At 44.8% G+C, this 11,403-nt stretch overlaps 1 protein-coding gene across 1 annotated transcript; it reads right to left on the reverse strand.

Moving 5' to 3' along the window:
* Window positions 1-1,308: 1,308 nt before the first annotated feature.
* Window positions 1,309-2,259, reverse strand: LOC133910649 (uncharacterized). Its single transcript, XM_062352970.1, has one exon. It carries the CDS (start codon window positions 1,810-1,812, stop codon window positions 1,309-1,311), a length of 504 nt encoding a protein of 167 aa, XP_062208954.1. The 5' UTR covers window positions 1,813-2,259.
* Window positions 2,260-11,403: the final 9,144 nt, after the last annotated feature.

Consider the following 11,403-nt stretch of genomic DNA (forward strand, 5'->3'; position numbering starts at 1 on the left):
TAGCAGAAAAAATTCTGCAGGCTGCGTACTGAAAGAATATTTCAATTTATGCCATCCACTAGAGGAAATATCATCTCTGATGATAATCCGAGTAAAATGGCAGTTCAAGCGAAGTCCTTTCTTAGATTCAGTTGAAGAGAAGTATTCTTTTATGGTAGTGTCCTCCTTGTTGAAGTGAAATCTGATTCTAAAGCGTTACCGTCAGGTACAGCGCTGTAGCTCACAGCTTCAGTAAATGCGTCAGTTCACAGCACGGTACATTACTTTGTTGTTGAATTTCAAGGCATTGTTTGATCCCTCACTATATTTTGCTTAGCCTTGCTAAATACGCTCTAGCGAATCTCTGTTCACCCTGTCCAAGAGTATGATTGAAACACCCCAGAAATCGTCTCCTCTTGTCAGTCGCACGGAGATCCATGGCAATCAACTGATACATGGTGTTTCAATCATAACCTGGAGATGCTAGGGTGGGCGCTTCGCATGCGTTGGTCTTGGTTGCAAAAGACGCAGCCCGAGCGACCCTGGGCAGGATTCAATTTACCGGTTCATGCTAACACTGCAGCCTTGTTCGCGATCTCGATAACAACTCAGGCCAGGAATGGATGCACGACCTTGTTTTGTTCTCGACGGATAGATTTGGCCAGTTACTTAGGGCGCGTTTGGTTGTCTAGCCGAGCGCTCCGTCAAGTCTCGTGTGTGCAAGCGCTGGTGTTCGGTTTCCTGGCTGAGCGCTCGGGCTAGGCCCCGCGAGTGCACAAATCCTGTGCCGACCAGGCTCGTGGGAAACTGATTTCTCGTAAGCCTAGCTTGATCGGTGCAGCTTGTGTATGTATGTATTTTTTATTTAATTCTCGATTTTATTTAGGGTTACAAAAATAGTTAAAAATTCTAAATATTTTTGTGAGCAAACTAGAGCTCACTAGTTGAGCCATATGAGCGGCCTTACTGAACATGTGCCATCTTTGGTTGTTGCGGTGTTGTGGCGTGCTGAGAGGCAAAGCACAGTGGCACAAGCTCTTTAGAATCTTCGTTGGGTGCGTGATATCAGGGTCTGTTTGTTTCAGTTGTGTATTCTAAAAACAGCTTTTGGATTTTTAAATTGTGGAAAGCTAAGGATTCAAAAGCTGATAGATGTTTGTTTACCTGGACTTTGGGTGGGTTGTATTGCTGTTTGTATATGTAAAAAGTCTATAATACTCTCAACTGTTTTTTGCTCTGCGTACCATTTTGTGATATGTTTCCCATTCGATTAAATTTGTAGCATATTTCTAAAATACAGTATAATTTAAAACAAAAGATACATTATTCCTATAAACTTGAATTTTTATGCACACAAATATTCTCCCACATCCAATTTTTGGATTCCGGCGTGAGCACGGCTCTGTGGTTCTCGTACACATGCATGAGCATGGCGTGAGATGGCACATTCGGCTCGTTCTCGTACACGTCTAGCCCGGTACCGCCAATGACGCCCTCCCGTAGGCAGCGCACCAGCTCCGGCTCGTCGACAAGCCCACCCCGCCCGACGTTGATGAGCACGCCGTCCCTGCCTAGCGCCCCCAGCACCTCCCGGTTCACCAGGTGCCGCGTCTCCTCCGTCAGCGTCGGATGTACGCCTCTGCGGCGACCCTGCAGAGCTCCTAGAATCGATGGCCGGAAGAGGTCCTGACTGGCGAGCCCAGCCGGAAGTTGGACGGCATCAAGCGAGGTGGCACGACGGAGCCCGACGCCCACGGATAGGCGCGTCGACATCGGGCCGTTGACAAATTGACACGCGCAGATGGTGCAGCGAGGTTGTGCGGCGCTCACCATGCTCGTGGACAGGAGAGAGGAGCTACAACAGTGGTTCGTCGACGGAGAGGGGCGGACGGAGCTCACAGGAATTGAGGAAGACGATGGTGCGCTGCTTGAAATGGTGGGCACCAACGGCGATTCGGATGGCGACAAGTTGAGACGACCGGCGACAACGGGTGACGCGGCAGCGGCAGGCGCTCGTGGGAAGCTCGTGCGGCGGCAGCATGAGCTCGTGCGACGCAGCAGCAGGCGCTCCGCCGGATTCACTTCGGGGAGGCAAGGCGATGTTGAGCGGCGGCGGTGGGAGAGGGCCTGGTGTGTGGGAGAGGGGTACAGGGGCAGTGGTGGGTAAATTCAGCAGAATTGTGAAGGGTATGTAGGTCTTTTCATAAATCAAAAGCTAGTAAAAGCTGATGGAGAGTAGATTGCTAGATTGTTAAAAGATGGAGGCCGGATGTTGAAAGCTATCAGTTTGTTTCCACTTCTATTTTTAAAAGCTGCTTTTCATAATTTAAAGTGAAAATAAACATGCCCTTAACTGTGTCAGTGTTGAAGGAGTATTTGCAAGTATGGGATGCTGTTGAAGAGATAGTGCTGCACACGGAAGAGCAGGAACATCACATATGGTCGCATTTCAGTGTCAGGCCAATTTTCGATGAGTTTGGAAATTATGGGCACCTATGCATTGCAAGTTCTTTCTATGGCTGGTAATAAGGAACAGATGTTGGACAACCCACCGGCTAATGCGTCGAGGGCTGTTGCATCCGGAGTGGTGCCCCTTGTGTGATCTAGAGGAAGAGACAGTCCAGCATCTTCTCACCAATTGTGCTTTTGCACGAGAGGTATGGTTCCATCTACTTCGGTGTGTGGACCTACACCTAATCAGCGGGACGTGGTGTTCGCTGGTCTGTGGCGCGCTTAACTCCCTAAGGAGGGTCGACAAGCGTCAAGCGGAGTTGCAAAGGTTTCAACTCTATCATCATCCTGGGGGCCTGGTGGTTATGGAAACACCGCAATGCTTGTGTCTTCAATGGAGCAGCGCTAAGAACACACAATGTGTTGAGTGAAATCTTTGATGAGGTTAAGCTTTGGTGTATGGGTGCAGCTAAGGGTCTGAGGGCCTTATAGCTAGATTAGTTCTTTTCCTCTCCTTTGTTTTTTTGGGTCGTGTTCTTATCAGGTGTGGCACGTCTGCTGCTCTTGGTTGTGAGAGTGTGTTCGTGTGAGTTTTGTTTTTCTTCTTTTCTTGAGCTTCTCTTAGGAGGGGCATTTGTTTTTGGACTGTGTTTTCTTCCTAATAAAGAGATACATAGCTCTCCTACGTGTTTAAGAGAAAAAAAAAAGTCGTACATATTTTTCACATCACACCTCTAAATTCCAAGTGCATGAAAATGATAGGGATCTCTCAGTTGCCAGAATTAGGGGAGGGGAGTTTTTGGGGTGGGTGGTTCGAGGTGCCAGATTTAGAGGGAGGCTAGGGGTGGCGGTTGGACCTACGATGGGTGGTGGTGCTGTGGGCGGTGAGCGGGGTTAGCGACGGGGGAGCATGGTGATGGATTGGTTAGCATGGTAGCAGCGGATCTGGTGGTGGGAGCACTGCCAGAGACGGATGAAGGAGGGCGGTAGGCGGGGGTGAGTGGAGGAGGTAGAACAAAGACGGATCGAGGAGGACAAACTACAACGTTGAGAAGAATTGAGGAGGAAGATGACGTGGAGACCATTGGATCTTCATCCTACGGCTCCAATACATTGCCTGAGAGGATGCTACCTAGCTTTGATACGCCTAAAAACTACAAGACTCATTGCAAATGACATTAAGGGCTTGTTTGGTTGACGATTGCAACTTGCCATGCTGCAAGTTAGGTGTGCCGCACCATGTTAGGCTGCTGTTTGTTTCTCTACCAGACTGTGGCATGCTAAACAAAGTTAGGAGGCTAGTACATTCTTCACCACAGCAAACCTCGCCAGAAGTCTGGTGACCAATTTGCTCGCCAGCACTTCAGCGCAACACATGCACCAAAAAAAGCACATGTTGTGGTCACCGTCCTAGTGGCGGGAAAAGCTAACGCGAAGCAGAAAGCTTCCCACAATGGAGACAGAAAATTCACGCGTACTCTCTCTCTCTCTCTCTCTCTCTCATGCCTTATTAGTACAGCCAGTTCCCCTTCAACTTACTCTTCTCCACATCTCACTCTCTCCCTCTGCAGCCTCTCCCAAAATCTCTTCTTCTCCATTCTAACCAATATTTTGTCTCAATTGATTAATCCACTGCAAATCCATCCCTAGATCTACCTCCTTCCTCATCACCATGTTTGGATAGTGCTGAGCCCATCATGTGAGCAGCGGTGATTGCCCACTTCACTCAGGCAATTCGATCTACACCAACTCAAGGTACATGCTGATCTATCTTTCTCATCTCCCATGGTTGCTATGCTCGGCCCTTCTGATCCTTATAACCATGACTACAAGACATCTTCTCTACTTTTTGGTGATGCTGGTCCTAAATCGGAGGCTTGCGTAGCTATCGGTGTTCACCTCCATGATCTCATCTGTACGTAGCGCTGGGGTTGGGCGTCTCCTCTAAGGTATGTGTGGATCCAAACACTAGGTGTGAGTAAAACAAACAATTTTTGCTTCTGATTGGTTTCCTTAACCTCCCTTTCTAATCCCCATGGTGATTCCACAGGTCAATTAGCTGCTACCATGGGCAACTCCATTCTGTCTCTCTTGGTCTAGCAGATTTGAGTTAAAAACTATCAATTTTTTGTTTCGTTGCTTGTTGTCGAATGTTTGAAGTGTCTAATGTTGAATCATGTATGTGCAACCTGTGTATTCCCGTATTTGTTTTTGTCAGTGCTGTCTCTTTGTCATATCTATTTTAGTTGCCAAATCATTGTGGCTCTGAGGTAAATAAATTGTACCCCCTTTTCTAATTTCTCTTAATTGTTCATAGATGCATTAGTTTTTTATACATACAAGTGTATAGCTAGGGGACAAAATGTAAGTGTTTGTTGCTTAGAGAAGCTAAATGAATGCTTGCCATTCTTTTTGTTTAATTGCTATGCAGAACAATGTCGATTAATTTTTTGGCGTAACATTTTCTATTTCTAGATGGAGCGAAGAACACAACTATGCTTGATTATTAATTTAGTTACTAGTGTGTGTCACACCCGGTTTTAAGATCAAAATCAAATATAAACTATATGTATACTAGGATCAGTTAACACATAAATATAGCGACATCATTAGTGAATAACAAACACAATGCTCAATATTACATTGATATTTATTACAAAATGACCACACACGGGTCTAAAGAAAAATACATAGCAGCAGAAAAGAGACACAGCGCAGCTCCATGCTATAGACAGTCGACCGGAAGCTCCACCAGCCTAGAACTCAGCATCATCTTCAGGAAATTCTTCAAAAGCTTCACCATCTAAAAACAAGCGTGAGTATTTCCAATACCCAGCAAGCATGGGAAAGTATAACATGGTGGTTTAACCCAAGGTTTCCTATTTTCTAGGGTTTTATTGCATAAAAGCCAATTTTAGACCTAAACTATGGAAAAACAATTTTATTTTAAAAGAGAAAAGATGTACAAAAGATCTTCTATAAAGTCCAAGAACTCAACCCATTCTCAGCCATGGAAAACATCCACCCGACTAATCATGTGAGGGTCCATGCTGCTCATAACCGTGAGCACGGCTGAAAATTCAGTTTGACACTCTGCAGAGGTTGTACACTTTACCCACAAGTCATGATAATCTCTTTTGCCGGTACCTGTCGGTACCTTACACACTTCCGAGGTGTGCGCCAAGAGATCACTATGAGGCTTTTCCAAAGAGTCTCCCAGTATGCACTTGTCCACTGAGGTTTCACCGCCGTATATAAGTAGAGTGACCCTCCACCTCAGAACCCCCATATTGTGCTAGGTAGAATCGGGAAGTACCCCTTCCTTATCTACACATCCAACTGGCTCATACACCATTGGGAGAGCTTCTAATTACTAGGCCAAGTCATACCATATAGGTCTCGTGGTTTGGGCAAGACCACCAACTATCCCATAAGGGTAATCACTAAACATATCCATTCAAGGCAACCATGCCCGGAACACATCAACAGGCGCGTTCTAACATACCCTTCTTGCCCAAACCCTAGATTCCTTATTGCTAATTCCCTTAACAACATCAAGATTCATATCTTACTATCTATCTCAACTTTTAGTTTCATAACTCATGATTCATCACTTACATACTACAAGTTCATCTAAAAGCATGACTAAGCATAAACATGGTATTACTTGAGGATAAAACATCTATAAGTGTAAAGCCTGCATCTAAAACTAGTGTTTGCTATACTACCCATTTTACCACAAAAACAACATGCATGTTTTGTAAAAGTCTGGCTTTATATTAAAACTGGGCTCATAACATGGTCAAGACACTTGCCTTCGTCAAGGTGATACACAGTTCCTTCAAAATCTTCTTCCTGGAAATTTCCCAACTCTTGGACTGAATCGTCTACACGAGCACACAATAAAACATAAGAACAGTACACCGAACAGTACTGAAACTAGATAAAAAAAACCCTATAAATAGATTATATAAGTTGCTACGAGAATTTGAGCGTGAAGATCGCCTAAATTGAAGGTACGAGCAAACAACTGAGAGTGTTTGAAGTTCCAAGGGTGTTTCTGCAAATTTTACTTATTATCATAGAATAAACCGATTATTTTTATGTCGAAAAACTGGTTTATTGCGCAAAAATGATGTCATAAATCTAAATTGGAATTATTTTTGAATGGGAAAAGGGTGGGAACCGAGTGCACTGAATGGTGAACCAGCCGAGACCCTTTGGTTCACAGTCCACCATGGATCGGTGGCCCTGGGACGGCTTTCAGCCGTCGGCCAGCGGCCGGAGGACGGGCAGAGTTGGCCAAGAACGCGTGTCAGCGAACGGAAGGCTCCGGCGAGCGGAGGAAGAGAAGGAGGGAGGGGTGGCAAACTCACCCCGAGCGTCGAGGAGACCGGAGCAACACCGGAGAGGCCGAGCAACAGTGGACACGGCGGCGGCGGTTGGTGAGGCAGTGGGGAAGGCGTTCTGGAGGCCGAATAGCGACGACAAGCTGCAGAAAAGGGTCCGAGGTGTCCTGCAAAGATGAGGAGCGAGTCAATTTAGCTAGAGATGGCTCAGCTACGAAGAATGGTGGTAGAGAAGCTCCTCACCAGAGTCGGCGAAGAAGAGGCCGACGATGGCGAAAACGGCGAGGAAACAGTGTGGGAGCTAGAGCAAAATGCAAAGAACTTTGCCATAAAGAGAATGGGCGGCTTAAATAGAGAAGAGGGAGAGCGAGGTGGCCGGAATTTGGAAGAGAAAGGGTGGCGGCCATGGATTGATGGCTGACGGTTTTTGCATGAAATCGAACAATAAAGAGATGTAAATGAGGGGGAAACGGAGGGAGGCGCCATGATGGGGCTTAATAGCTCGGATCCGACGGTTTTGGGGACAGAAGGTGCGGGGAGAGAGGAAACGACCGGCAGTCATTGGAGCTCGGGCGCCGTCCAGAGGATGAAGAAGAGGAGCCGGGCGGCGGCTCGGCTGGTGGCTCGGCTTGGCGCGGGACGGCTCGGGTTGGGCCCACTGGTCAGCGAGGGTGAGGCGGCAGGCCGGCTAAGGGTGCAGGAGGAGGCCGGCTTGACCAGATGGGCTCGGTCCAAAGGGAGGGAGTGGATGGGCCTCGGCCGAAGGGAGAGAGAGGGAAGGAGAAAGGAGGTTTTGGGCCGAAAATTGAGGAAGTATTGGCTCAGGTCAAGGTTTCTTTCAAAATTCTATTTCTAAATAGAATCTAAACTGAATTTTTGAAAACATTTTCCACTCAAAACTCCAGAGAGGGAGAAAATGGGCCTACTGCAACTACAGAGCCAGCATGTATGCACCAAACAAAGTATAACCTAGACCATTTGTTCGATTTATGAAAGTATCATTTTAATCCTATGCTAAATGTGATTAAATTAACTGGATTGTGGGCAAAATTTTAAAAATTCACAAAAACTGAGAATTAGGGTGTTATAATCCTACCCTCCTTAGGATGAATCTCACCCTCGAGATTCGGGTTGATCCTCAAATAGCTGCGAAAACTCTGCCTTCAGATCATCTTCTTGGTCCAAGGTTGCTTCATCTTCTGAGTGATGAATCCACTGAACTTTGCACATTCTAATAGCCTTTTTCTTGTTGTTCGCTTTGCAGTGTCTAAAATTCTGATAGGATGCTCTGCATATGTTAGATCTTCTTTTGGGTCCACTTCTTCTAGAGACAAATGTTCCTCTGGCACTCTTAAATATTTCTTTAATTGAGCTATATGAAATACGTCATGCACATCGGCTAGTGCAGGTGGTAATTCCAGCTGATATGCTACCTCTCCATGTCTGGCAACTATCTTGAATGGTCCAATATACCCGGGTGCCAATTTCCCTTTAACCTTGAACCAATATACCTGGGTGCCAATTTCCCTTTAACCTTGAACCTGCGGAGACCTCTAATAGGTGAGACTTTCAAATACACCATATCTCCCACTTCAAAGGTTAATTCTCTTTGTCGATTATCCGTGTAACTCTTCTGTCGAGATTGTGCAATCCTCAAGTTTTCTCGTATGGTCTAAACCTACTCTTCTGCCCTTCTAAGAACTTCTGGTCTAAACACTTGGATTTCTCTGGTCTCGTTCCAGTACAACAGAGTTATGCACTTTCTACCATACAAAGCTTCAAATGGAGATATTTTAAGACTGGCTTGGTAGCTATTATTGTAAGAAAACTCTGCATATGGTAAGCTTTTATCCCAACTCTGCTTGTACTTGAAGGTACAAGATCTCAACATATCTTTCAATACCTGGTTGGTCCTCTCTGTCTGTTCAGTTTGAGGGTGATATGCAGAACTGAAGTTCAGCTTAGTGTCCAAGGATTTATGCAACTTCTGCCAAAAGCGAGAGGTAAACTGGGTACCTCAATCTGACACGATCTTTTTGGGGACACCATGTAGGCACACAATTCTCGACATATACAGCTCGACAAGTTTTGCACTTGAATATGTTGTCTTAACTGGGATAAAATGCCAAACTTTCGTTAGGCGATCCACCACTACCCATATAGAATCATAACCTGCTTGAGTACGTGGTAATCCGATGATGAAATCAATACCGATCTCTTCCCACTTCCACTCGGGAATCTTCAAGGGTTGCAATAATCCTGCTGGCCTTTGATGTTCTACCTTTACTTTCTGACAGGTGTCATATAAGGCTACATATTGTGCGACATCTCTCTTCATACCATACCACCAATAATATTGTTTCAGATCCTGATACATCTTAGTACTACCGGGGTGAATGGAATATGCATAATCATGTGCTTCTCACAAAATCAAATCCTTCAAGGCTTTCTAGTCTAGTACACAAATTCTTTTCCCAAACCACACTATTCCTTGACTATCTTTTGAGAATCCCAGTGCTTTATTTATTTTCATGAGTTCCTTGATCTCCTTTATTTTCTCATCCTCCCATTGTCCTTTTTGGATATCTTGTTCCAATGTTGACTTCAGTTCTATTGCTGTTGCGTCCATATTAGCGACGAAACCCAAATTTAACCTTTCGAATTCCTTACACAATTCTGGCTGACTTCTTTGCAATATAGCCATATTGCAATAACCCTTCCTGCTCAGAGCATCTGCCACTACATTTGCTTTACCAGGGTGGTAATGTATTCCCACATCATAGTCTTTGATCAATTTCAGCCATCTATGTTGCCGAAGATTAAGATCCGGTTGGGTGAAAATATATTTTAGACTTTTATGATCCATATATATTTCACATCAGTTGCCAACAAGGTAGTGCCTCCAAATCTTTCGGGCATGAACTACTACGGCTAATTCCAAATCATGGGTCGCGTAATTTTTCTCATGTTTCCTCAACTGCCTGGATGCATATGCTACCACATGACGTTCTTGCATAAGCACACATCCCAACCCTTGTCGAGACGCGTCACAATATACTAAGAACGACTTCTGGGTATCTGGCATAATTAGAATCAGAGCTAAGGTTAACCTTTTCTTCAACTCGTTGAAACTGGCTTCACGAGTGGCTATCCATTTGAATTCCACTCCTTTCTCTAGCAGTTCTAGCATTGGTTTCACTATTTTGGAAAAACCTTCTATAAACTGATGGTAATATCCTGCAAAACCAAGGAAACTGCAGATCTCGAAAACATTCCGTGGTGGTTTCCAGTTTAGGACATCCTTCACTTTAGATGGATCCACGGATACACCTCCTAATGAAATAATATGACCAAGGAAAGGTACTTCTGTCAACCAGAACTCACACTTGCTCAACTTGGCATAAAGCTGGTTTTCTCTGAGTTTCTGCAATACCATCCTTAAGTGTTCCTCATGCTCTTCCTCGTTCTTAGAGAAACTAGGATATCATCGATAAACACCACGACAATTTTGTCCAAAAACTCCATAAAGACCTTATTCATCAGATACATGAAGTAGGCTGGGCCATTTGTTCAACCAAAAGACATTACCGTGTACTCATAAAGACTATATCAAGTGACAAACGCGGTCTTTGGAATATCTGAAGCACGGATTTTCAGTTGCTGATATCCGTATCGAAGATCAATTTTGGAGAACACACATGCTCCTTTCAACTGATCAAACAGATCTTCAATGCGGGGCAGTGGATATTTGTTCTTGATGGTTACGTCATTGAGAGCTCGATAGTCTATGCACATTCTTTGTGTCCCATCTTTCTTTGGTACAAAGATGACTGGGGCTCCCCCGGGTGAAGAACTGGGGCGGATAAATTCTTTGTCTAACAGCTCTTGGATTTGCTCCTTGAGCTCAGCTAGCTGATTGGCATCCATTCTATTGGGTCTCTTATATATAGAAGCAGTTCCAGGCACCAACTCAGTAACAAACTCTATTTCATGGTCTGGCGGCATTCCTGGAAGATCATCGGGAAAGATGTCCATGAACTCGTTCACTACATTGATCTCTTCTATAGGAATACTCTTCATTGGATTGAGTGAGCATTTCTTTGCTGAGGGAATAGTTGCAACGAACTCGACCTGCATGCCTTCTCTGTTGGTCATTTGAACTGCTTTTCTAGCACAGTCTATGATTCCCTTGTATTTTGCTAGCCAGTCCATTCCCAAAATAACATCAATTCCACTGGATTCCAGAACTATAAGGTTGGCTAAGAAGTCTACCCCCCTTATATCAAGGCTTAACTTTGAGCATATAAACTTTGCCCTCATCTCTCTTCTAGGAGAGCTAATAATCATTTGCTGATTCATACGCACAATTGGCAGATTATACTTTGCAACATATCTTGTAGTGATGAACGAATGCGATGCTCCTGAATTGAATAAAACTGATGCTGGGTTTGAGTTGACAAAGAACATACCAAGCACCACATCTTGCGCTTCTTGGGCTTCTTCTCCAGTGACGTGGTTGACTCACCCACGTGCATAGTTCTATTGAGCGTAGTTGTTTGGAGCCGATGTTTGATTTCCATTATGGCCTGGAGCTTGATACTGACCTGGCCTTAAAGCATTCCCA

Source organism: Phragmites australis, chromosome 3, assembly GCF_958298935.1.
Source record: "Phragmites australis chromosome 3, lpPhrAust1.1, whole genome shotgun sequence".
NCBI lineage: Eukaryota > Viridiplantae > Streptophyta > Magnoliopsida > Poales > Poaceae > Phragmites > Phragmites australis.